The sequence below is a fragment of the Corvus cornix genome, chromosome 23 (genome assembly GCF_000738735.6).
Source record: "Corvus cornix cornix isolate S_Up_H32 chromosome 23, ASM73873v5, whole genome shotgun sequence".
Classification (NCBI taxonomy): Eukaryota; Metazoa; Chordata; class Aves; order Passeriformes; family Corvidae; genus Corvus; species Corvus cornix.
The window spans coordinates 7,035,544-7,061,689 of record NC_046352.1 but is presented as its reverse complement, the minus strand read 5'-3'; the positions used below and the strand labels follow the sequence as shown (position 1 = coordinate 7,061,689).

General features: G+C 52.5%; 4 protein-coding genes across 11 annotated transcripts in view; 2 read left to right on the top strand and 2 right to left on the bottom strand.

Moving 5' to 3' along the window:
• Window positions 1–6,405, top strand: part of EYA3 (EYA transcriptional coactivator and phosphatase 3) — a 58,534-nt gene extending 52,129 nt beyond the window's left edge. For all 5 annotated transcript variants that reach the window (XM_039564548.1, XM_039564547.1, XM_039564545.1 and 2 more), the window contains 4 exons: window positions 1,218–1,332; window positions 1,723–1,844; window positions 2,103–2,203; window positions 3,065–6,405. In XM_039564548.1, coding sequence (XP_039420482.1) covers window positions 1,218–1,332; window positions 1,723–1,844; window positions 2,103–2,203; window positions 3,065–3,145 — 419 coding nt within the window. In that variant the 3' untranslated portion in view covers window positions 3,146–6,405. The remainder of the gene's footprint in view (window positions 1–1,217; window positions 1,333–1,722; window positions 1,845–2,102; window positions 2,204–3,064) is intronic.
• XKR8 (XK related 8) lies at window positions 3,461–11,547 on the bottom strand. Of its 3 annotated transcripts, none has more exons than XM_039564552.1 (4): window positions 11,218–11,547; window positions 10,399–10,595; window positions 9,113–9,673; window positions 3,461–3,922 (listed from the first exon to the last, which is right to left on the bottom strand). In XM_039564552.1, the coding sequence occupies exons 1-4, from the start codon at window positions 11,511–11,513 to the stop codon at window positions 3,813–3,815; spliced, it is 1,164 nt and encodes a 387-aa protein (XP_039420486.1). In that variant the 5' UTR covers window positions 11,514–11,547; the 3' UTR covers window positions 3,461–3,812. The 3 variants fall into 3 exon arrangements, 2 of the variants coding, with proteins under 2 accessions (XP_039420486.1, XP_039420485.1); XR_005603581.1 differs by having other exon boundaries at window positions 3,836–3,922; window positions 8,737–9,673; XM_039564551.1 differs by lacking the exon at window positions 3,461–3,922 and having other exon boundaries at window positions 8,629–9,673.
• A 2,795-nt stretch (window positions 11,548–14,342) lies between these two features.
• RPA2 (replication protein A2) lies at window positions 14,343–18,865 on the bottom strand. Of its 2 annotated transcripts, none has more exons than XM_039564700.1 (9): window positions 18,784–18,865; window positions 18,520–18,632; window positions 18,346–18,447; window positions 18,153–18,266; window positions 17,391–17,465; window positions 16,223–16,336; window positions 15,827–15,937; window positions 15,644–15,738; window positions 14,343–14,963 (listed from the first exon to the last, which is right to left on the bottom strand). In XM_039564700.1, the coding sequence occupies exons 1-9, from the start codon at window positions 18,797–18,799 to the stop codon at window positions 14,879–14,881; spliced, it is 825 nt and encodes a 274-aa protein (XP_039420634.1). In that variant the 5' UTR covers window positions 18,800–18,865; the 3' UTR covers window positions 14,343–14,878. The 2 variants fall into 2 exon arrangements, with proteins under 2 accessions (XP_039420634.1, XP_039420635.1); XM_039564701.1 differs by having other exon boundaries at window positions 18,346–18,405; window positions 18,784–18,864.
• Window positions 18,866–19,100: 235 nt separating this feature from the next.
• Window positions 19,101–25,478, top strand: SMPDL3B (sphingomyelin phosphodiesterase acid like 3B). Its single transcript, XM_010413027.3, is given in 8 exon segments — window positions 19,101–19,300; window positions 19,302–19,451; window positions 20,908–21,005; window positions 21,525–21,668; window positions 22,235–22,407; window positions 22,553–22,733; window positions 23,308–23,441; window positions 24,497–25,478. Coding segments are annotated over 8 exon segments (1,395 nt in total). The 5' UTR covers window positions 19,101–19,169; the 3' UTR covers window positions 24,881–25,478.
• Window positions 25,479–26,146: the final 668 nt, after the last annotated feature.

Here is a 26,146-nt window from a genome sequence, read left to right as displayed (position 1 = left end):
TCATGTTTCCACTAAGTCTGCCATGGTCAGGCCATTGTCAGGAAATACAGTGGTCACCCCTGGGCTCTCAGGTCCACAGTCTGACATGACTTCTCTGATCTCTCTTCACAAAGTCACTTAAAGCCTTCTAGTTTTGCTTCCCTTTCAACTCCAAAGCTGTCATAATCATGCAAACCATAGTGAGCAAATGGAGATTCATTTTCTGTTTAGTCTGAATCTTGGCATTGCCATCCCTGGAAAAGGGACGCTGCTGGAGCAGCTCACCTGGTAGGGTGACTTGGCCTGGTTGGTTGTGGGTTTGGGTACCCTTTGCCTACGCAAAAACCTTGATAGATGTTTTTTTTGGACATATTTTCTAAAAACCAGGTGTTCAAAGCTACAACTTTGAGCATTAAAAATCTGCTAGTATAGGTCTGCAGTTTGGTGTGCTGCAGTTACTGGATTTCTTGTAGGGATCAGACCATGATTTTGTATTTTGCACATGGGAAACCTGGATACAGAGTTTTTCAGTACCTGTGGAAAGCTACATGATGAAGTAGCTGTCAGTGCAGCCTGCTGTGGGTCCCTCCGTGGCCTCACTGCAGAGGACTGGTGTAACAGACGGCTGGAGTGAGGGGGGCTCCTACGTCATGGATGGAAATTGAAAAGACGTGCAGGATCCATGTGCTCCTTTCTTGCTGTGTTTACTGTCAAGAGCAGAAATGGGCTCCACTTCTGTTTGCTTTTAATTCAAAACCAGAGGCTTGAAGAAAATTATATCTAAAAGCAATTACAAACATGGGAATAAAAGAAGGGGGGGTGGTTTAAAAAAAGGTGTGTAAAAGGGCTTAAAGTGGAAAGGGTCCTTGGAAAGCAGAAAGTCAGAGAGAGTGATTGTAGGAGTTCCTTCCCCTGCTCTGTGGCCTTGGATCCCTGCTACTGTGAGTGCTTTGTACGAGAGAAGTGCCTTTGATTGCCTGAGAAATGTATCCTGAGAAATGCTTTGAAATAATCGCAGAAAAGTATCTGCCCAGTTCTCCATGGTCAGACTCCTGGATGGATGTCTGGGCTCATTCATGTCACTGGGAGCTGGTTTCTTTAGTTGCTTTGAGATAGACAGTCCAGCTTCCAGAGGCATTCAGTTCTGTTATTTATTGCAGAGCAGGCAGCTGGTGCACTGGGGGACAGCTCTCCCCGTGTCAGATGTGCCAGGCAAACATGTGTTCCCTATCTTCCAGGCCTGCTTAGCCCACAGAAGAGGGAAGCTCTGCAGCGACTGAGGACCGACATAGAAGTGCTGACAGATTCCTGGCTGGAAACTGCATTAAAATCCCTTCTGCTTATCCAGTCCAGGTATGGAACCTGGAAGTGCATGCGAGGTTTTCTCAGCCCTTTCTCGCCCTCGGGTTCACGTGCAGCGCTGTGCTGGGCACTGCCCCCATCACGCTGCTGCTGTTGGGCACAGGCACCGAGAGGCCAAGTGACTGAGGGCAAGAACTCCACCCCTGTTTCTCTGTTGAAACACCTGTAGTTAGTAAGGTCCCCATGCTCACCAAATGGTTTTTCTGACAGAGAATTCTGCCAGAAGCAAATGAGCAAAAATTACGAAACCTTGTCCTAAAATGCCTCCTGAAAGCAGGACAGCAAAGCACCTGGCACCTGGGGAAGCTGATCAGACTGCCCAGAGCAGTCCTGGCACCGCTGCCTGTAGATGTGCTGTTACAAGTGTTTTTCTTCTTTTAGAAAAAACTGTGAGAACATCCTGATCACAACCACCCAACTGATGCCAGCTCTTGCCAAAGTTCTCCTGTATGGATTGGGCGAGGTGTTTCCCATTGAAAATATTTATAGTGCTACAAAAATAGGTAAGGGGTTGTGCCAAGTCTGGCACTGCAGCATCTGCTGGGGATAAGCTGGGATTTTTATATGGGGAACTGCCATTTCTGCAGCTGAGGAGCCCCATGCTGTGGTCCAGCTGGTCGAGGCTTCTGGCCTTGGGAGCTGAACTGGGTGCTACCCCTGCCTAGTAAGACAAGAAGTGTTTCCATACTGGGAGGAAGGGACCTTTTCAGGCTCTATTTCTCTCTGCCTGAGGGTCCTTACAGGAGGATTGTCTTTGGCAGGTAAAGAGAGCTGCTTCGAGAGGATCGTGTCACGGTTTGGAAAGAAGGTCACTTACGTGGTGATTGGAGACGGGCGTGATGAGGAGGTCGCAGCCAAGCAGGTGGGTCTGACTGCAGAGGTGGGGCAATGCAAAGGGAAGTTGCTGGCAGGCTTTGCCTACAAGAACTCTTGTTCCAAGGCTGAGCTCTTCAGGCCAGGGCAACCAGGAGCAAAGTTTGTCTTTGATGCAAGAGATCTTCCTTTGTGTTAAGATGGGCAGTTTTCCGGCTCCTAGGTGTTTAAAGTTTCTCTTTTACTATTGTTTAGGATTGCATATAACACTGTCCCTGTCAGCAGAGTCTTAGCATATCATGTTGGATATAGCATGTTGAAAGGTTGGACTCCGTGATCTTGGAGGTCCCTTCCACCCTTGATGATTCTATGGTTCTGTATCCTGATCATAGCCTGTGACTATCAGGATAATGCAGTTTCTCAGGAGCACAGAGGATTCAGGGTGCAGGAACAGCAGCAGGTCAATACAGTGCCTGCCATTAGGCTGGATTATAAACAAGGAGCAGAGTTTGATTGATTTGGACAGGCCTAGACGGGTCGTTCAGTTGTGCTAATTAGCAGTGAAGTGCAACGATGACTGTCAGGACCTTGACTCCGCAGGCTTCACGTGTTCTGCCACGTGCCAGAGCTGTTGCCCATGCAGGTTTCCTGGGGGCCCTGGACAGGCATTCCTGGGTGCAGCAGCAGCTCACAGCCAAGGTTTCCATCATGAGCAGCTGACAGTGCTGATGCCTGTCACACACAGATGCGCACATAAGATGGGCTCCAGATATGGATGTGCATGTGGCCGAGGTCCCTCCTGAGCATGGCGTGCTCAGAACCACCACACTGCACAGCCCTGCAGCTCTACTCAGCCTGCTTCAACCTCAGCTGAAAATCCCTGCATAAACCTGACTGTCCTCTGTTACAGCACAACATGCCGTTCTGGAGGATCACAAATCACGCCGACCTCGTGTCCCTTCACCAAGCCCTCGAGTTAGACTTCCTGTAAGAAGTTGGAGCAAAGACATGACTGAAGCTCCTGCAAGCCCTCTCCATTACTGGGGGGGGCAGAAATCTCACATGTTTGGGGACTCACTTTTCAGCTTGATGAAGAAAACATATTTAATGCAAACTGTACAGTGGAATATGACAGCAGGTCGTTCCTCGGGAGCATAGCCCCTGCCAAGTCCAGAGGTGTCCTGTAATGAAGCCCTAGACTCAGCAGAGCTAGAGCTTGTCTGCAGAAGGGACTTACAGAGCCAGCTGAATGCCTCTGGCAGGTGTCTCCAGAGGGAGGGGCCATAAAACAGCAGATGTATTTGTAAGAGCCTTCTCCTTTCTATTCAGCTTAGTTGTAGAACCCAAGTAAACACAAAACTTTATTTTTATAGGAAAATGCTGATGGCAGAGCTTAAACCTCCCTTGTTTTGCAAAGCCGAAGAGCTATGTTTTTTTTCATAGGAAATATTAATGAAAATGTCAAAAATACCTCTATTGCTGTAAAATGTGTCCTCTCTCCTTCCCTGGGTATTCAAAACAGTTAATTTATTACAATGTCCTTATGTTATTTCCTCAGTGTGGGATTACTGGAAAATATAAAGGTAAGGGAATGCATCTGGGATATGTGGTTCATTGTAGAGGCAAGTATTGGTGTTCCGAGTTGATCCCAGTGGCTTCTAGTCAATGTGTGCACAAGCCCTGTTAGCCAGCAGGAGATCACTGGATTCCAGCCTTGAGATCACTGGATTCCAGCCTTGGTCTGGACTGTAGATCCCACAGATTTTCCCTGTAAAGAAAAATGAAACCGCCTGTGAACATGAGGTACAGCAGACTGGTGCAGACTGCTCAGATGTGAACAGAGTCCTCACCTGGACTAGGAATAATCTAATTCCTAAATCCTCATGAATGTTGAAGAGAAGGCTCTGGCTATGGTATAACCTTCATCTCTGCCTTCCTGACTCCGTTTATAAGTTCCTTTTAGTAGAATCAGATTCAATTTTCTTATATTCTTTACATTAGCCTAACTACATAGTGAGAAACAAATGCCTTGTTAAGAGGGACTTAATTTTCTAAGACACTGTGACTTGGCAGCATGGAGCACTTGGGAGGGATTTTTCTGCTCCTGTCTCAGTATAGAGGCTGGAGTCACTGGCCTGCAGCTCCTCTGGCCAGGAACAGCCAGCTAGGGACTGGGGCTGGCACAGGGGCCAGCCCAGTTGGTTTTGTGCCAACTCAGGCTGTGTTTGGTGGTCTCCCCCATGTACCCCGATGGCACCAGATCAGCAGGTGCCCTGAGGACAGGTGTGTGCTGTGCCCCAGAACCTGCCACTGCTGCTCCTGCAGAGCCAGCCCTGTGGCTGCACCCAGACCTCTCCAGATTGTGGTCACCAGCCCCATATCACCATCGGGACACTGGGCTGAAAGTCTGTCACTGCAGGGAAGACACAGACCCATTTGCTGTGCCCATACAGGCAGGGATGTGTTTGCTACATTTCTTTCATAGCATTAATTACTGAGGGTTAATTTCCATCAGTGCAGGGGGAGCTGCTGGGCCTGCTTGGCACAGGCTCTGCTGTGCCCTGGGAGCATCTGTTCCTGGGCCAGCTCCAGTGACCATGGGGCAGAAGGTGCCTAGAGGCAGGGGTTTGGATACCTCATGCTCAGGGACTGGACCCGGGAGGTCTATTTCACATGGTACCAGCTCCAGTTTCCCTTTGTTGTTTCTTTTTTTTTTTTTTTAATAATTAAATTGGAATCAAAGGCAATTCTCTTTCTCCAGGGTGGTCACTGGAGTCAGGAGTGATCTGCTTTCCATTTCAGCTCCTTGCCAGGTGTGATCCCAGATGGATACTGGGTCTGTGTATTTCCCCAGGAGCTCTGCAGCTCAAATATGCACACAAATACATGTGGGAGTTCCTGCCCGCCAGCAGCGTAACTGCTCATCCCATGAGGAGGATCTGAGGACTCTGCTGTGGGTGTCACTGGGCAGCTCAGCAGAGATAAAGGTGCTTGGCTGCCTTGGGGGCTGCTGGCCCAGCAGAGCCTGGGGGGCAAACAGGCTGTGCTGGGAGTGCTCAGCAGTGGATTTGGAAAGGGGAGCAGGACCCAGGGAAGTTCTCTGTCTACACCAAATGGAGACCTCAGGTGTGTTTGCACCTGTTCCAAGGCACCTGGGGCAGCTCCAGCTCCCTTACTGCTGGGTCCATAGAGTCCAGTTCCTCTGGGGTCCTTGTGAAGTGCCAGAGCTGTGGTGAGGAGCCTCACTGCTCCCAGGATTGGAAATGTCACCAGAGGATCAGAACTCAGTTGTAGTCAAAGAGTCTGTGCTGATGCTGAACATCCCTCAGCAGGTTCCCAGCCTATCCAAAGGTCTCCTGCAAGCAGGTTTGGGAGCACATCTTGTACTCCAACTGGCTGAACTTTGGGATTAAAAGCTGTGCCTTAACCTCCCAACACTGGCATGGCCAAGCAGCCCCTGTGCTTTGCTCTCATCGGAAGCAGCTGACCAGAGCCATGCTAGAGAGGGGCTGGGTTTGCCCAGGCACTGGCAGCAGGTGCTGGACCTGCGGGCCTGAGCTGCCTGGTAGCTGGCTGTGCTTTGTGTTTGTTTACTTTAAATGTTTTAGGGAAATTTTAAGACGTTGGTAAAATTTTAGCTGAGTGTGGAACTCGCAGCCACTGACATTTCATACTGATATTTATATGATGTTTCCTTGAATGTATGTAAAGTACTTTTATAACAGGAGGTTGATGGTACATTTCTGTGTTTTGTTAATAAAGGGGTGACCTGGCTATTTTATTTTTTCCTCTACTGGCTGAATTTAAGCCTTTTCCCGTCTCTCTTGAGGCAGGAACAGCACCTCTATCCAAGCATTGATTTTCTCCTGTCTCTGTCACCAGTTCAGCTACAGTCAGGTCAGGGGTAATGGGAGAGCAAACCTGAACACCTGAAGGACAGTCAGCCTGCAGGCTTAGAGCACCTGAGCTCACCTGGGTGCTGCTGGCCTCCCCTTCAGCTTCAACACAGCCACGGAGGCTTTAAAAACCACCTGATCCACTAATATTTGTTGCCTCCAACAGCCCTTGAGGGGATGTCTATGCTGGCAGTGGTGGGAAGCAGTAGGACCCCTGGAGCCCACACCACCTCTTGCTGCACTACAAGGGGTGAGTCCTGGGTGCTGCTGGCTGTGGGACCTTTGCCTGTTCATGGTCTGTAATGGGAACTGTCCTGTGAACTGGAAAAAAATAATAAAGTCTTTATTTTCTATAGTCAGTGCTTCAGCCTGTTCTCTGCCCCTGTGTCAGTCCCCACCCCTGTGACAGCCCGAGCCAGGCTTGGTGCCACCAGGAGCATTCAGGGTGCCACAGGTCACAGTGCAGCCACCAGAGCCCCCATGCCCCTGGGGAGCCAGTGGGGCAGGGACCTGCTCCTGGGCTCTGCTGAGGTGCCATGGGGAGGCACATGGTGCTTCCTGCACAAACTTTCCCATTTTCTTTTGCATGCCACTCTCCCACCTTCTGCTGCAGTGCTGCTGGCCCTGGGCAGGGCTGAGCTTTTTATAGGAGCAGCTGTGAAACAGCATTTCAGCTGCTCTTCCAGCGGCATCCCGCTGCCTTCCCAGGTATGGAGGTTCTCTCCTGGGATGGCGTGCTGGGAAGGATCTGATGGAGGTGAGGGCAAGGAGCCAAAGGTCAGTGCTGTTGGCAGCCAGGACATGCCACAGCTGCCAGCTGGGCAACAGCAAAAGGCAGGCGCTGCTCCGGGGTGGGTGTCTGTGCCCAGGAGCCAGCACAGCACTGACCTCACTACTGACCCCACTGACCACATCAACAGCCACCTATGGCTGAGAAACTGGCTGTGGCCAACTCCAGCCTGGTGTCATGGGTTAGCATAGCTACAGAAGTGATTCTCTTGCAAAGAGGTGCTTACAGCTTCCTCTGTGACCTGACAGAACCTATCAACTGGCTAGTTTGAATATTGACAACTTTCTAAGCCACTTAAAGAGCTTGACATGCCTCTGTGGTCCACATTTAAGAATGAACAAACAAACCCCAGGAAAGCTCTCTCTTGCTTCCAGCCTTGGGACAGGTAACTGTGTGGGGGGGGCCATGCGGCCCTGTTCCATCTGCAGCCCTCCCCTCACAGCCCTGCTCCCTGCAGGCAGCCCCAGTGCGGGTGAAGATTCAGCTGAAGGTGCCCACTGCCTGGCAAAGATCATGTGACCAACAGCAATAAGCGAACTCCAGCTGCAAGGCCAGGGTGAGATTAACCCTTTAGTGCTGTAAATTTCCTCCAGAACAGATGAAGCCTGCAGGCATTAATCCTCTTCCAAGTCTGAGGAAGAGGGAAGGTGAAGAAAACATCATAGAGACACCAAAGTCAGTGAAGAAGGAAGAGCTGAAACCCTGAGGGAGGAGAAAGAGGAGATGCTTAGAAGCTGAAATTCTGTTGTAAAGCTATGGTGGTGATGGACTATGATGTATCAGAGTACCCGCTGTAATTTCATGAAAGCATGGGGGTTGGAGTGTTCAGACTGTAACTGTGAGCAGAAGTACTTGTGCTGAAATGAGCAAATGACAGTAGCTGTAATTTGATGAGGACCCTTTTGCTCCCAGGGAAGGAGGAGGGCCTCTATACCTAGAGATGAAGATACTCCCAGAGATGGGTGAAGAGAACCTTTGTTTCTGAACGGCTCAACCTTACAATGGTACCCCAGTAGCTCAAGATTGGACCCTTGAAAGCAGTTGTGAGGAAAGCTGCAAGTCAGGGGAGGGGACTCTCACATGATGTGAGCAGAGAACCAACCCGGGCAGCTGTCTTGCTGTGATACTGAAGCCATGAGAGAATTTCTTGTGGAGATGTCTCCATAGCATGAGCAAGAGAGGCTCCTCTCCCTAAGTGAACTGAAAAAGATTATTATAGAAGTGGTAAACTGACTGAAAATCTCAAGGGTTGTCTTTTTATATTGTCAGTGGGAGAAGGGAGAAAGGTGGGGGGAGAAGTGTTCTGAAGGTGTGGTCTGATTTTTTTTCCCCTTCCTTTTAGGTCTGTTAATAAACTTCTTTATATTCTTTTAAGTTTTGTGCCTGCTTTGCTTTCTCCTAATTCTTATCTCACAGAAGGTAAATAAGTAAGTAATGAGTATTTTGGACCAAACCACTACACCTGGTCACAGCCTTGGGAGCGCTGCCCAGGCTGTGGTGGTGGGAATGGCAGCCAAGGGAGCATGAGGTGTCCGTAATAAGCCAGAAGCTCTGAGCCACCCTACAGCCACTTTCCCAGCACAGGCCTCCTTCCCCATCCCTTCCTGAACACACAATAACAGGTGAGCTTTGACCTTGACACCAAAACTAACACAAGAAGGAAAATCCTGGCTGGAAACAGACAGGTCAGATAGCCACAACCATAGAGGAAACAAGTTCTCCCTGCCCTGCCACCCAGATCCGTGCACAGCAATGGCAGCAGCAGGCCCAGGAGAGGCACAGAGAAAATAAACCAGTGCTCTTGTTTTCATTTTTCTTTTTTGAAAAAGCTAGTAATAAATAACAAGAAAAGCTGACACAGCAGTGCAGCCATATGCCACAATGTGCTGGACTCACCACAAACACTGTGGCTTTCCTTGAGGGTACAGCCGTGGCAGCCATGCTGAGTGCCATGGGACTCATCAGGTGTTTCCACATCACCCCTCGTTTCTGCCAAGTCCCTGTGGCTGTCAAAAACAACAGCCTGGGATGTACAACCAGGGGCACAACCAACAAGTCTACCTCCCCCTCATGTCCCTTTAGAGGGCCTGCCCTCAGACAGCAGACTCCACAGCAGCAGCCCCATTCACGAAGTGCTGCCGTGCTGGCTGGGACAAGGGGAACTGGGTCTGGGCGAGCCACTGCATCCGCCTGTTCACAAGGTCTGGTTCCAAGAACGAGCGAAACTCCAGCCCACCACTCCCTCCACTGGCATCCACCTCGTCGTAGCTACCTTCCTGCTGCACCTGCATGTTGGGGTGCAGCCACTTGTAGTAGGTGACCCTCAGCCCCAGCCCCAGGAGGTAGCAGGGCAGGGCAGCAGAGACCACTGGGAGGAGGTATGAGTACTCCTCAGAGGGAGCCCAGCCCCAGAGCCAGGCAAGGGTCAGCAGGGTGCTGTCCACGAGGATGAAGCCATGGTAGATGATGCTGCGGTACAGTGTCCTCCCCTGTGCCACATTGAACCAGCTGAAGTAGAGGATCACAGCCACCATGGCCCGGTAAAGCTGCTCGGGGCCGGATGATTCCATGAAGTCCGTGCCCTGAAGGCTGACCCAGAGGAACATGGCCAGCCACACAAGTGGGAAATGGAGAGCCACACCATAGGGCCAGAGCAGGGCGAAGAGGGCAACCACCAGGATGCGGGGGCAGATGAGGAAGAGGTTCCATAGGAAGTAGATGATAGAAGAGCCCAGGCTCAGCTCATACTTGTCCTGTAGGAAGGAGCGCAGGGACTGGTGGTAGTCCAGCAGAGACCAGGACACACACAGGAATGCGGTGCCGATTCCCAGGCCTGCAAATACAGAGGTGAAGATGCTGAGGGGGGAGGGTGGCCCAGCCCGGCTCAAACCTCTCTCTGCCCAGTACTGCTAAAATGAGCTTCCCCCCAGCTCAAAAAGCAGCTGCTTTTTGAGGGGCTCAGAGCATCAGCACCCACATTTCTCTCCTTGCCTTCTGCCCTCCCCGAGGACAAGGAGGCTGGTGCCTGGCCTTGCTCAGATGGGGAAGAAGTGCTGGGAGAGAGCCCATCTCCCAGGCGTGGAAGCCCCCAGCCCACAGAGGCAGGTGAATGCTGGCTCTCACGTTGTTGGGCTCCCCATTTCCCTGCAGTGACACCTACTCCCCACCCCAGGAAGGGCACCACAGCACCTGCTCAGCAGCCTATGCTCCACCCATTCCAACATCAGCACCTCTCCACTCTGCAGAGGGCGCCTGATTTCTCACCTGACCCTCAGCCTCTCCTGGGGCACATAAGAGAATGACCACAGTGGTCCCCCAGCTTCAACCTTCCCACCCCAAGCCCAGCATGGTCCACTGTGGCATGTGAGTGCAGGACAGGGGTCCACCCTATAGTGTGACATGTCAAAGGAAGGAGTGACATAGGAGCAGAATGACACTACAAGTGTCTTGCTGGGTCTTCCAGTCCCTGGACAGCCTCTCCAGTCTGCCTCATCCAAGCCCACTCTGACTCCAAGCCTGCACCCCCGCAGCCCCCTCCCTTGGCCCCAGACCCCTCACCTTGGGAGAGCTCAGCCTTGTTTGTCCGCAGAATAATGTAGAGGAGCAGGGTGAGCTGTGGGGTGTTCTCCAGGAAGGTCTCGAAGAGACGCAGCATGCTGATGTCGTGGGAGAGGAACGCCATGTGTCTCTGCTCATCCTCCTCCTCTGCCTTTGCCCAGCACACCTTCCAGCCCACTTTCAGAGCATGGAGGCACCTGTGTGGGGACCCAGCTGGTGGTGAGGGCCCACGCAAGGCACCACACACCTTAGTCCTCACGCTGCCCTGACAAGGTCAACGAACTCCTGACAGGACAACAAACCCCACTGATTTATGTCCAAAGCCCTCCTTCTCCCTGCCCAAACCACGCACCACAGTAGTCACACGATGCCCAGCCATGGGTGAAGTGCAGGTGTAAAACAGCATCGACCTCAGGGGACTGCCTGGATTATTCCCTTCCCCCGGCTAGGCCTCGCTGCTCCCTTGAACTGCCGGGAGCGCCAAGGCCGTGACGAGGCTTCGGGGCGCTGTTCCGTTTGTCCCGAGGGCAGCGGCAACAGCACCGGGAGACAAAGCAGAGCCGGAGGGAAACTTCAGTTGCAGGGACAAAGGTGGCTCCCACCGACACATTTCATCCGGCTCCAGCGCGGGACTGGGCCGAACCGCTCTGCCCGGGAACCTCCTGGCCCTCCCGACATCCAAGGCACCGCCCACCCCCGTCCCCGGGTGCCAGGAGGGGCCGAGAGGCAGCTGCAGAGGGTCGGGCACCCGCGGGGAGGCTGAGGCGCAGCGGGTCATGCCCGGGGACGCGCGGGGAACTCGGTGCGGGGCTGCCGTACCTAAAGAAAAAGCCGAGCTGTAGGAGGTGGAGGGCGGCGAGCAGCGCCACGGGCACGGCGGGGCGCAGCGCGGGCGGGTCGGAGCGCAGCCAGAGCCAGCTGCAGGCCTGGGCGGCGGCCGAGGCGGCGGCGAGCAGCGACAGCGACAGCGCAGCCCAGCCGGGCTGCCCGCGCCGCGCGTACTCCGCCGCCACCCACCCGTCCATGCACAGATCCAGCGCCGCCGCCGCCGTCCCCGCCGCCGCCAGCGCCAACTGCAGCGGCCCGAACCGCGGCGGGGCAGCTCGCGGAGACATCGGGGCCCCACGGCCCGGTCCGGAACCGGCGGCGGCGGCGGCACCGGCACGGGCCGGACCCACCGCCTGACAGGGCCCGCCCCGGGCAGGCCCCGCCCCGGGCTGTGTGTCCCGCCTCGGACCGGCGGCCCCGGCTCCCCTCCCGCCGGCGGCTGGGGCTTGGCCCGGCCCTTTCCCCTGGCCCCCGGCAGTGTCTCGGGCGGGGGCAGAGCAGCATCCGCGCCTGCCCGCTCCTCTCGGCCGCAGCCCCGCGGGGCCCCGCGCCCCACACGTCTCCCGCAGCGGTTTTGCTACACCGTGGCAGAGCCACCCCAAGAGCTGCAGCCCCGGACTCGCGTGTCCCTCCATAGCCTCTGCCCATGCTCCCCTGGCGGCTGCCACCGTGACATGCAGTACTGACCCGCCGACTGCCAGGCACGGCCAGGGCACGAGGGGCTGTGCGAGGTCTCACCGCAGGAGGAAGCGGGGTTGAGGTGCCCGGGTGCTCGGAACGGGGAAGGGCTGCTCGCACACGGCCCTTCTCTGCCTCTGGCTGCTCCCCCCAGCCCACCCTGTTCCATAGCACCTTAGCTCTGGGCTCGCCACAGAGGGTCAGAGCAGGCTGGGACACGGGGGCTGTGCTACAGGGGCAGCCAGGGTAGGACAGGCTGGAGCATCGGTCCAGCCAGCACAGCACCACGCAGAGCTGGGGGGTCCCCTGCCTTCAATCACCCTCAGCACCGCCGGCACAGGACTGTGTTATCCAATTGCACAACTACTCTCCTTACTGCAAGCAATTCCACTCATTTTCACCTCCAAAAATCCTCAGCAATTCTCTTCCTAACCTGCACACCTCCTACAGAAACGATATTACAGTACTTTTGGCTTCTAGATACGCTGAACTCCATAGCCAAATGTTCACCTGTTACACACCTACTGCATGATTTATCCACAGAGGTGCACCACGGGCTACAGCTGGGCCACTGAACCCAAGCGGGATACTGGGATTTGCCCCAGCAGTAACGCCTGGCAGAGCACAACAAAGCAGAGCAGAGGCCCTGGGTCCCCCAGCCAGCCCCATGGATGTGCCCACAAGGAGCTTCTTTTGCAAACCTAGGTCACTTTTCGAGTCCCAGGCAACAGAAACCCTGCCCTACCCTTGCAGTTCCTGAACACCCAGAGTTCACCAGACTGTGAGCTCTCTGACTCGAGTCCTATGTGCGCATGCTGCTATTCTAGCAGGCCCCATGTCCCTGGGCATTTAGCAAGCTGCAGTTGAAGGACAGTTCAGCACAGCACAGCAGCTCCCACCCAGCAGTTCAGCGTCTCAGCAGTTCAGCTTGTAAGATCTGGGTCCTGCTTTTCAGCAACGCCTTCACCACGAAAGCCGCAGTACCTTCTGTGGGAACACCTACATTACACACGTGAAATGTTCTTTAATATTTATGACTCTTGAACTGCTCCCATTACAAATTCAAAACAATCACCAGCCACATCTGTTTCCTATGACAGGAAGCTCACCATTGACTGCAGGGACAGTGCATGTTAGAGTGAAAGCTCCTCTGGACTCAGGCCCAGAGGGAAGCCAAAGCACAGGGGTTGAATTAAAACCTTTGGATAAGCTGAGATACATGAAGTCACACCAAAGTGAAATAGAAATACAGATTTTTTAACCTTTAGTAGAAATATATGCTAACTGCCTTAAACATTAAAAAGCTGTAGCAGAGACCTTAAACACAGTTCTTGCTGCAGGAGTGTTACCTTTTCACAGAATTTCTTTACTTTAGACAAAATATAGATAGAATTATACTGTTCACATTTTTTAGATAGTGTTCACACAAACAATAAGAGCCGATAGAAACTGTACACGCAAATCTGTGTAATACCTATGTAGCACTTGTGTAAGGCTTACGACTGTTAGAATTAGACCAGGATAGGTTAAGAAAAACTGGAATCGTGTGTTAATCTTATTGGTCAGTTAACAAATATAATCCACACTTCTGCAAGAAAAAATATAGAGCATATAGAAGAAGAAGCAGCTGGTTTTGCCTGTTTGCTGTTGCTGCTTGTAATCATGTATCATATATCATGTAACCCCCTTTGAACTCTGCCTTCAAGAAAGCTGTGAGACTAGGAAATAAAGAACTTAGCAGAACAGCAGCCTCCTCTGCTCTCTTACCCTGGTCCGAGAAGGGTACCCTGTCAAAAGCTCAACAAGTACACCCTGCAGCAGCCACCCCGCAGCCTCCTGAACAAGGCAGGGGGTGCAGAGAAATAGGAAACACAAATCCCTTTTCTCCATCTCAGTCCACCACCAGTATCAACCTGTATCCCAACTGTTTTTCTGTTAGGCTTTAAAAATGGTTTAAAGAATAAAACCTTTTTTCACACAGTGTAATTCATTTGAGCTTCAGCTGAAAGCACAGCACGCATGTCTTTCGGCACAGCATACCATGTTCCGAGTTGGAAGAGACACACAAGGATCCTCAAGTCCAACTCCTGGCCCTGCACAGGACACCCCAACAATCCCATCCTGTGCCTGAGTGTGTTGTCCAATTCTTGTGCTCTGGCAGCCTTGGGGCCATGACCCCTTCCCTGGGGAGTCTGTTTTGGCAGCAGAAATGGTTCTGGCCCTATTTGGAACACTGAGACAACATGTTTTCTTCAGTAGTAAAATTATTTAATTTCTTACTGGCCAGACATTCACTTCAGTTTGAACCTTCAAAGCAAAAAGCTAAGGAAAAAATAAGGAAAGTTAAACTGAAAGTATGAGCTGTGCTTTTACCCCCAGGTTTTGTCAAGCAGATGTTTTCTTCTTCAAGGCAGAAAAGCCTCTAGAGTCACACATGATGCAAGGCGCCCCAAGTTAACATTTTATTGGAAATGTTCAAAAGCTCTAGTAACAAGATCAGCTCTAGTACAAATATAGATTTAAATGCACAAACTAAACAATAAGAACATCTTTTCATGATTGCTGTACACTAGTGGAAGATTACTCTTGGCTACCCACTTTGTGAAGGAAATGGAATGGAAGCTGAGTTAGGAGAAACAGCTCTAGAAATAAAGGACAAATCATAAAGAAGCTCTTCTTTCTAACAGGCACCCTCTAAGGAGCCAAAACAAAGTGAAGGCTCTGAAGCTTTGAGGAGTTCAGTTTTCCTGTGTCTCTTCATGCTTTCAGTCACATGGTCACAGCATAGAATCAGGTCCAATTACCAGAATCACACACTTTCTGCTCATCCTTTAATTCCAAGGAGTTGGCATTCACAGAGTAACCAGGAATTTCCACAAAGAGCAAAGGTCACCCTCCACGTCACAGAGCTCAGCAAGGTATCTTGAAACATGGACAAACATTTGCTTGGAACTAAAATCAGATGTAAAGAACTTTACTCGGCATCCGTTGACTTATAGTGATCATCATCCACTGTAGAGTAGATGTGTCCCTCGCTGCTGAGGAATTCCACGGCTTGCCTTGAAGAAAAACCACACAGTTGGTAACGAGCTAGCAATTAGTTAGCAAAGGGAGATAAGTCACCACCTTTCTGCCAGATAATTCCCATTTACAGACCCTATCCCCACAGGTCCCTCCTGGCAGCTGCCAAGGGAAGCTCTTGGTGTCTCTGTCCCGTGGGCAGTGTGACACAGGAAGTTTCTCCAAAGCTATGGCAATGTGCTCCCCCTGCCGCTCAGACTCTGCCTGAGTCACCACTCTGCACTGCCCAGGTAGCATCCACTACTGTGTTCCACAGGGGACAGAACATACAAAGGTCATGGAAGCTAATGACTATTTTTGTAAGTCTCAAGAAGAAGTTATGAGAGACAGTGAAGTAGAATAGAACAGACTATTCCTAAATTTTTTATCAGTGTGCAGAGAGCAAGGTAGTCCTTGAACAGGAAAAATATTACTGAGGCACTGCAGTACATTGCCACTGAACTGATGAACAGCTTGTTTTGAAAACAGGGAACAAAGCAACTGGCAACAGCTCATTCAGGGCAGTGAAACTTTCAAAAGCTCTGGCTCCTGTACTGCTGGGACCACCTGAATTACCCACTCTGATTCACAGGTCAGTGTCTGGGCTTGTCCATTGTCCTCTCTGCCTCTGGAAGGACTGCCTGGATTTCCATAGCATCCTTCATTTCTACACACTTACTTGATTGTTGACATACTCATACTGTGGAGCTGAAGTTTCAAGTCCTGTAGACTCATCCCCTCTGGGACATGGCAGCTTTTGATCAAGTTCAGTACCTGGAGGAACAAGAACCACCACACTAAATCACATTGGAAGAGCCTCCGCTGCCACTGCTGTGCTTCCAGAAAAGCTGCTGGCACCCACCTGGCTCTGGTGCGCCGTGAGCCCGTTCACTGGCAGGCTGCCACCTCCTCCGTAGCCCCCCATGTCACTTATCCCAGTGGAGGAAAATGACTGTGGCACTCTTGATGCTGACTGGAATTATGAGAATAAAAGTGTTGTGGTTACCCAGGCTGACCAAGCCCACAGTGTTAAACACTCTTTGTTACTTTTAAGCCAGTAAGTAAAAACATCTTCTTATGGAAGTGGATTGCAACACAATCTCTCTCCAAGGAAGTCAGGACTCCTGTTAAACATTCAGTGTTGCCCAGCTTTAAGCTTTCCAGCCCCACAGTTAGGCAATTTTCCCAGCGAAAGGTCTCTCTTTGGGAGATCACCAGTCAGGAAGGGCCATGATGGAATCAGGATCTTTGTACGTACCATAAGATTTTTTCTGAGGATCATATGTGCATTGACAATTTCTAGTATGTGTGTGGTGAACTCATTCATATTTTCCAGAGGCATGATCTTAAATGCTACCAAGCTCTTCTTATTCTTTCAGTGGGACAAAACCAAACAGAAAACAAAGAAAACAATTTACAACACAGCAACACAAAGATGCCTAACAGCCAACCCAGCCATTCCCTCCAGGAGTAGGATAGCAGTGGGGAGAGAGCTTCTCTGCATGCAGCTAGTCCAAAACGTTCTGACCTACATCTTGTGCTGGTTTTGGCTGGGGTACAGTAGCATGGGCTAGTTTTGGACTTGTGCTGGAGTGTTGATATCACAGGGATGTTTTAGTCATTGCTCATCAACCCTTGCACAGAGCCATGGGCTTTCCTGCTTCTCACACAGCTCCACCAGTATTAGGCTGGGAGGGGACAAGGAGCTGTGAGGGGAAACAGCTGGGACCCCCACTGCCCCAAGGGAGAACCCAGACCAGCCAGTGGTTATGCTCAGTCATAAAACTGGTGAAAGGGCGAGGAAGAGGCACACCTGCCTGTCCATAGCAAGAGTGGAATGAATTCCTTGTTTTGCTTTACTTATTAAACTGCCTTCATCTGAACTCATACGTTTTCTCACTTTGACCCTTCTGATTCCCCCCCATCCCACTGGGAGTGAGCAAGGAGGAGGGGAGGGATGTGATTTTGAAAGACAATGGAGACAGAGTCACTCCTCTTTCTAACCAGCTGGGAATTACCTGCACCTTGCCTTAATGCATGAACCATTATTTGAATATTTAAACCACGTGTCCTACATGAAGTGCTACAAGAAGTCTCCCCATGAACCAGAACTAGGTCTAAGCTTGACAGTACCAACACCCCAGAACCTGGTGGCCAGAACTCTGCTCTGCTGAAAACATGCTGATGACAAGGGGAATTTTGAAAGGATTCTCATTTTAAATAGTCCGCATTCAGGACTATTAGCATTCAGGAACAATTAGTGTTATTAAATACAACCCTGGCAGAGACATTGAAGGATTTGTCCAGCGACCACGATTAAGTGGATATTCTAAAGTAGCCCCCTAGCACTAAGCCAGATCACCAATCCTTCACACCCCTGCTCCAGCCTCATGGCCAGGACTCACACACAGATAACATGACCTTACCTGGAATGACCGAAGGTGACCAGCTACTTTGACATAGGTTCCTGGAGGGACCACAACATTCTCACCTCCTGCCTCCTAACAGAGAGGGGAAAAAAGAGAGGTTTGCTGATTCATGTTTCCATTTCTCAATTAGCACAATAAACAACTTAGCAAAGCAGGCTCATCTCAAGCAAGCACAAACAATGTGCATTCCTATGTCCAGTAAGAGCAGTTAGAGAAACATAGCTGTAAACAAAAAATAAAGAACAACACCAGTATACATTTCAGAGCAGTGTCAGTTGTCTGCTCTGCTGTCTCTGTCCACTTATGAGAGATTCTCACAGTGCAACAAGAGGAAAGGAACCTCTAATAGTAAAAATTAGGTCTTGAATTCATAATCTGCCTGGGGGGATGGGGTGGGCCAGAGCCGGTTTTGAACTCAAGCTAAACTCACAGTAAGGCAACTGAACATCAGCCTGATGACCCCCCCAAAACTGTTCAGCTGAACTCAGCTATACTAAACAGGCAGACAGTCATATACAACACCAGTGACCTCTGCTACAGCAGCATCTCCCTTGGATTTCAGGGACATTACCCTAAAACACGTTTCAGAAAAGCCACATCTTTTGGATTAAAAAAGCTCTGTGAGAAGTAGGGAGTTGGTGTTGATCAGTGATCCTTATGGGTTTCTTCCAGTTGAGACACTGTATAGTTCTGTAACTTTTCTCTACCCACTGCTCTCAAAAGCTGCTAAAGCCTGTTCATAGGAAATCCAATGCTTACATCGGTATCAACCCACTGCCTGACGTCCATCGGGGCTGCCGTCATGTCGTCCACTTTGTAGAGGATGTTGGTGGGCGCCTTCTCCGCGTGCCGGACGATGCCCACAACGGTGACCTGCGGCGCAGGAGGAAGGGTTGCCTGGGCCGGCCGCGGGCCAGGGGTCCGCCCCGGCCGCGACCGCCCCGGCGCCCACCTGCGAGATCTCCACATCGCAGATCCGGAAGGTCTCGTCGACCTGCTCCGCCGCCAGCAGCTGCGACACGGTGCAGGGCACGATGTTCTGGGAGCGGCTCCGCTGCCAGGGGCGGAGGGGCCGTCAGAGCCGACCCCGGCACCGCGGCCCCTCCCGTGGCCCCGCCCAGCCTACCTGCTTCTTCTCCGCCTGCGCGCCGGCGGGCGACCCGAACCCGCCTGGGGACTGCGTGTAGCCGCCCGGGGGTCCCACGCCGCTCACGGTGCCGTACCCGCCATCGAAGTTCCCTAAGCGGGGGGAGAGAGGGACCGTGAGGCGGTGGCGGGGACGCGGGCCCCTTCTTCACCGCTGCCGCTATCAGGGTGAGCGGCGGCGGCGGCCTCGGGCCCCGCATCCCCCGCGCCCCGCTGAGTGCGGCCCGCCCGGCCCCGCGCGCACCGTGTCCGCCCCACATGGCGCCGGCCCGGAACCTGCCGCCACCCGCCCGCGCGCCAGCCCTCGCGCGCCGCCGCCTCCCGCCCAATCCGGGAGCGCCGCTCTGCCCGCCGGCAGCCAATCGCGTCCCTCCGTCTTCTGGCTCCTTCCAATAGGAGGAGGCCGCGGGGAAGCCGCCGCCGCCATTTTGAGAGTGGGCGCTGCCCAGCCTCGCACGGGTGGGGGCGGGGCCGAAGGGCGGGGCCGGGCGCAGGTGGGGGGCGGGGCGCAGTCAGGGCAGCGCAGTCAGGGCAGCGCAGTCAGGGCAGCGCAGTCAGGGCAGCGCAGTCAGGGCAGCGCAGTCAGGGCAGCGCTCTGGGCAGCGTTCTCGGCAGCGCTCTCTGCAGCCCATGGGCCGGCTCGTGGTGCTGCTCTTGCTGTGCCCGCTGGCCGTGGCTCTGCCCGGTGCGGGCGGCGGCTCTGGCAGGTTCTGGCACCTCACGGATCTGCACTGGGACCCCGGGTACGAGGCGGCGGCGGCCGGGACGGCCGTGCCCCTCGGGCGGCGGTCGGGCCGGGCCCGCCGGGCCGTGGGGCAGCTACCTGTGCGACGCGCCCTGGAGCCTGCTCGGTTCGGCCGCCCGGGCCATGCAGGGCCGCCTGGCCAGGCCGGACTTCGTGCTCTGGACCGGGTAAGAGGGGCCGGGTCCGCCTGGAGGGACACCAGGGCTAGGCGGGAGAAGGGCAGTGGAGCCCATAGGGAGCTCGTGGGGTGTCAGGGCTCTTTCCATGGTCCCCGCTTTGAAAAGGAGAGGGGAGGATGTGCCTCGTAATGCAAACCAGGGGTTTGGAGAAGAGCACAACCCCAGCGAGGGCTCTCGACACTGGTAAGAAGCTCGTTGCAGTGAGGTGACAAAAGGATCACTGTCCATCCTTTGTGCCTCCTGTCCAGCCGTGTCTGACTCCCCAGTGACTCCGAGTAACTGCAATGCTCAGGGGAAGGAGCTGTGGGCTGTGTGTCTGTGCGTCCGGTGCTGCCGGTCAGAGGAGTGGGAGGAGAGCCTTGTAAACCAGGCTTGCAGCATTTCTTGTGGCTGCTATGAGGCACCTGGGAGACCTGATTCAAGAAGGGGCAGTTTTGCTTTAGGAGTCAGAGGAACCTCCCCAGTGGAGGATGTTCTCTCCTGGTATGGCTTCCAGGGGTGGGTCCCCTGTCCTATGGGAAGCCTCAACAGCACTTACAGATGGTCAAAACTTTATTTTGCATGGTGATTGTGTGTATGGTCTTTCTTCTGATAGTGCAACCTCAGTTTGCTGTAACCTCCAGTCCCAGTTTGCAGGACTATTGCCTGTCTCATGTTTTCATTTTCTGTCCCTGCAGATGGCTGTTCCTGCTTAGATGTAGTTATTGGTCCTTGTGACCTTATATTGAGTATTCTTTTCCCCTTAAGCAATTTTCCTCAGTCCTTTGACATGGTTTTGAATCTTCTTCTCTCTCCAGTGGGCTTGTGGACAGCCCAGCATAGTCTACAAATGCCGTAAGCACGTTAGTGCAAACACAGATGTGGAGCAGATTGCTGTCTTACTGGAAGCATTCCCTTGTTTAATGGTGATCACAGTTGTGCAAACAGCTCTGCTTCATTATTGCACGTCAGATGCCCTCAGATTGCAAAGTGCTGATCCTTGCAATATTTCCAGGCAGCTTTAGTGCCTGTGACACGCCCCAAGGCAGAGAGAGCCTCCCCTTACACCCTTGTGCATAGGGGTTTTAAGGTAAAGTGAATCATAGAATCACAGAATATCCTGAGCTGGAAGGGACCCACAAGGATCATGGATTCCATCTCCTGGCCCTGCACAGACACCTGAACAATCCCACCCTGTGCATCCCTGAGAGCGTTGTCTGAACACTCCTTGACTCTGGCAAGTTTGGAGTGGAGTTCATTTTCCCTGTGAGCAATTTCTTGAAACTCCCTCAGTGTCTTGGCCAGTCAACATAGCACTGACTTCTGCACACAAAAGCGTAAACTTTCTCTTCCAGGAGGCACTCTCTTCTAGAGAGGAGTTGGCAAGTTTCTCTGCCTTGCTCGTTGCTGTAAGCACAGGTCCTGTTAGTCCCAGACAGTGACTGTGCTGCTTCTCTTTTTCTAGAGATGACACTCCCCATGTCCCCAATGAGCAGCTCGGAGAAGAAAAGGTTCTGCACATAATAGCAAATCTGACTTTTCTGATAAAACAGACATTTCCAGGTAGGATTTGCGGGGATGAGAAGGGCACAGAGACTCATGGGAAGGGCTAACCAGGATGGAGAAATTACAGAACTGGGACAAGGAAAGGCACAGAAGGGCTGTGGTCACTGGGACTTGTTTGTGTTCTTTCAGTGGCCTCAATTTTGCTGTGCCATACAGCACTGATGCACAATCATGTTTCAGGTTAGCTCACTCAGGAGAGAGGAAAAGAAAGGTTTCTGTCATTAGTCATTAAGGCAGAAAAGGCTGCAAGATACTCTCAGACATAACCTGTGTCAGCAGGGGGCAAGGAGTATCACTGCTGGTGACAGCTCAGTCACTTGGCTGTGGGTGGCTTGTCCCAAGGGCGGGTCAGAGCTGTGTGGTGCCCCCGGGCAGTGTGGCCCCAGGGACGGAAGGTGACTGGCCTTGGCAAAGCTCTAGGTTGTGCTGCTCTTTCCAAGGCCAGGAGTGCCTTGGGGAGCTTGGAGGAGCTCTGCAGCACTGACCTCCCCTGCGCCTCCTTTGCTCTGTCTCCAGGTACTAAGGTCTATGCAGCGATGGGCAATCATGACTTCCACCCCAAGAATCAGTTTCCTGGGAAGGAGCACAGGATCTACAACCAAACAGCAGAACTGTGGCGGCCCTGGCTGAGTGATGCTTCCCTTCCTCTCTTCAGAGCAGGTCTGGCACCACTGGCTCATGTTTAGAGCATGCTGGGGATATGAGGAGGGGTAGGGGAATACCATGAACAATTTTCCTTGCTTCTATGCTCAGAGCAACAGTATTCATAGCATATTGCAGAGGTAGGGTCCAATTTAATGCTGATTTCTGTCTTAGAGTTCTGCTTGCAAGAAGAGAAGTTATTTTATACTTTAGTCTCTCCTGCCATTGTCAAGTTACTGGAAGGAATGCAGAGTGGTGACCTGCAGAGGGAGGAAAAATATCTTTAAAGGTAGCAGCTGGTGCAGGCAGTGCTGTGGCTCTCCAGAGCTTCCCAGCTCCTGGTGTGCCCATGGTACCCATTCAGTTCTCCCTTCCTCGGGAGAGGCACGAGAATTACAAGAGACACACAGGGAAGAGTCACTCCAAATCCACATCCTGGAGTGGTCAGAGCACTGTTCCAGGCAGTGACCCTGCTGTGGCTATTGCTAAGGAGAGCAGAGAGAGGTGGAGACAAAGGGATATGGGATCACAGGCACCAGTGTGACCAGACCTCCAGCTCTTTCTCCGTCGGTTGCATTTTTAAGGAGGTTTCTACAGCGAGAAGCTGCCTGGCCCAGGGATGAGGGGGCGGATGGTTGTCCTCAACACCAACCTGTACTATGACCAGAATGATGAGACAGCTGGTGAGGAGGATCCTGGGGGGCAGTTCCAGTGGCTGGAAGAAACACTGACCAACGCCTCTAGAGCAGATGAAATGGTATTAAAAAGACTGAATAAACAACCTGGGCTTCTCCCCAGCCTGGAAGCTCTTCCTGCTCTGCTCCCTCTGGGTGCAGTCACAACTGGCTGGTGCTCCATGGGCAGCGTGGGCTCTGTGCTCAGGGCAGCTCTTTCTTCTCTAGGTCTACATTGTGGGACATGTGCCCCCTGGCTTCTTTGAGAAGAAACGGGGCAAGCCGTGGTTCCGGAGGGGCTTTAATGAGCGGTACCTGGGAATTGTGCAGAAGCACCACAGGGTGATCTCTGCCCAGTTCTTTGGGCACCATCACACGGACAGCTTTCGCATGTTCTACAGTGACACAGGTACCCGTTCTGGTCACCCAAGCACTTGTGTGACAGCTCTGCCAGCTCTCAGAATCACTGTCCATGAGAGTTTTCAGAGGCTGTTGGCTGAAAGCAGCTAAGAAGCCAGCAAAAGCTTCTGAAATGCTTTGGGCAACAAGAGGCAACAATGGTTCTCATCTCTATCCCCAATCTGTAGCTCCTGCCCTCCTTCCCATTCTCCCTCAAATGTTGTTGTTTCCCCTGAATGCCTGGCAACTTCTTGCCTGTTCCCTCTTGAGGGGTTTGGGCACTGCTGAGGGAGCAGTGCTGAATCTGTGTGTGTGTGGGGTGCTCTGGGTGAACACCTTTGCTGAGTGTCGTTCCCTGGCCACCCTCACTGCCAAAGCCCTTGCCAGCATTGGAAAGCCCACTCCTGGCTGCAGCAGCCCTGTGCTCAGTCCTCAGTACTGTGTTAATCTTTGTCTGTGTGGTGGTACCAGGAGCTGGTGACAAAGGTGCTTTTGGCAGCGCAATCTGCTCCAGGGTGTGATGGGGAGATGGTGTGGGACAAGCCAAGGTCTCCAGTCATGGTTTGCTTTGCATTTCTGTGAAGGTAGTCCAATCAATGTCATGTTCCTGGCCCCTGGAGTGACTCCCTGGAAAACAACATTACCTGGAGTGAGCAATGGAGCCAACAACCCTGGGATCCGGGTGATCGACTATGATCGGGACACCCTTCAGGTCTTGGTAGGGAATCCCTGTGTGCACCACACCACAGCTCTGGAAGAACTTTAATTCCCCTCTGTAGCTGGAACGGGCTTTTCAGTATTTCTGAGTCCACAGGACTGAGTGGCTGTGTGGGAGAGGACTCTGACCCATGATATTTCAGCCTTGTGTCTGACACAAAGATTTAGTCAGAGTGTCAGTGAGTCAAAGCATGGCCCTGGCAGCCAGTGCATCCTGCTAGGATGAGTTCCCCAGGGAAGGGTCAGACAGTTTTTGTGGTGTTCTTCATGTCCTTAGCGAGTTTCCCTTGATACTTGTTTTGCTCCCCAGATAATGTGGATCACAGAACTACTCTTTGAGTAATAACAGACTTGTCAGACCCTCTCCAAAACCTTTAACCCATCTGAAAAATTATTTGTGTCCCTCTACTTGCTAAAATGATGCATTTGGAGTGGATCTGAATTGAGGTGAATTGTAGGGGCAGCTTCTGTTTCCCACCTCTTGTTTGCCAGGAGGTGAAGGACGGGTGCTTATGCCCTCCTTTGTAGTGGATGAAGTTCTCTATAGTTGCTCTGTTTACATGTTTTTAGCATAGAAGTAAATGCTAAAATATGCTGTGCAAGGCTGGGGAGCCAGTGAAGTGGAGAGAAAAAAGGGCAAGAGACTGAGAACAGAAGTTGTGAAAAACTTTATTCTTCAGTTTGTTCACAGCTGAGAAAATAACTTTGCTCAGGAAGTAACACTCCTGCAGCCCTTGCTTCTGCTGCTGGATAGTGGTGATAGTAACTAACTGTTGTATGAAGTAGGCCAGGCTCAAAGTTTCTGATGTTTGGAGATCAAAGTCAAGCAGAGCAAAGCCACCCCTTCACCCCTTATGAAACAGGCTCTGTTTGGGGTGGGTTCTGGAGGCTTTCACCTGAGGTGTTCCCAGGTGCCCATCTTGGTAGGAAGCCCTGTCAGTGGCAGCTGGGCCCTTAGTGGAGAGTGCTGCAGAGGGGGCCTAGCCCAGCCCAGTGTCTCACTCCAGGGCCAATCTTGTCCTGATGTCTCTTCAATTCTGTTTTTCTCCTTCTCAGGATATGGTGACCTACTACTTGAACCTTACTCGTGCCAACCTGATGGCCTCACCATGGGACGAAGAGTTCCCAGTGTGGGAAGAAGAGTACAGGCTGACAGAAGCCTTCCAGGTCCCTGATGGCTCTGCCCGCTCCATGCAGACGGTGCTGGAGAGGATCTCGAGGGACCCACACTACCTGCAGCTGTACTATGAGTTTAACTCTGCCAGATACGACCTCGAGCCGTGCAAGCAGGAATGCCGTGTGGATCACCTGTGTGCCATCAGGGAAGTTGATTTTACAAAGTACAATGAGTGTGTGAAAACCAACAGCTCTGCGTCTGCTGCCAGCAGTGTTTGGCTTTTGGTTTTCTGCATGTTCTTAGGATTTCTCAGTCCTCAGTGAGCGCTGTGATGGCCAAGAGCAAGAGAAAGGGAGGAGGGCATGAGATCACACTACACTGGATGTGAATCAGTGGTTTTGGCATTGAGAACTTGCTTGGAAACCAGGACAAAACTGTTGATGTTTACTAAAAGCCCTGTGAAGCTGATTTGAAATTTTCTAGATAAGCTTGATGTGTGAAGGGCAATGTTTTTGAGTGCCTTGTTACGCCAAACTGATTGCAATGAGTAGTCTGTCTCCCCTCTGCTGGGACTGCTGGAGCAACCTCACAGATCAGATGAAGACCAGGCCTCCCTGTGGACATGAACTGGCAACTGGTGAGGGTAGGGAGCTGCCACATGTTCCAGAGGCTGCTGCCAGCATTCCATATGTTGGCACACACTTCTGCAAGTCTGTACAGCTGGTGACTCAGGAAATCTTGTTATGGTGGCTTTGTTCCACAGCAGCCTGTGGCTTATGAGCAAAGCCAGGTGGGGTGGCAGTGCCTGGACTTCAGCAAACTTTGGTGTTTCAGTGCTGAAGATGAGGTACTGATAATTATTTCCCCCTCAGTTGCTGAGCATAAATAGCTCTCTTCGCTCTCTCTTCTGTGCTCTCTTCACTCGCCTCCACTGAGTTCCCTCTCTCAGCTGGGCTTGGCAGCTGATCTGGGCCACTTTGCCAGTGAGATCTGAGGTGGTGATTTACAGCCTTGGGTTTGCCAGCTGCTCTAAGACCCTGGAGGGAACCAGTACACAGTGCTGGTATTGGACTCCAGGTATGGGTGGAGGGGGCGCAGGATGAGTGCTCTGTGCTGTGTGAAGGTGGCTCTGGGCTCTCCCAGGGGTCTGACGGGGAGGGTAAGTCGTGCTTTTTTTGCTGGCGTTGGTGTTTGCCCTGGGACCACCTCAGTGTGTGTGTGGAGCGGTGCTATGGGTGCTCGAACACCCAGTTAAGGGCCGGGATGCACTGCGGGCCTGTCAGCGCAGGGTCTGATGTGTTGGTACCTCACTGCCCATAGGAACACACCTCACTTCGCTGTGAACACCCCACTCTGCTCCAGGGCTGCAGGGCTCGCAGCCCCCGGCCCTGTCCCCTCCAGCTCTGTGTCGCCAGAGCTCCCTAGAGCAAACGCAGGTCTGAGAGGGAACGGTGGGAGACACGCGGTAGTTGCCGGTGTTGCTTGTCTTGAAATCCTCCTGTTTGCAGCGGGAGGACTGAGCTGGCGGATCCCAACCGGGCCGCTTTGAGACCAGGTTCGTTCTGAAGCACCTCCGAGCGTGGGCAGGA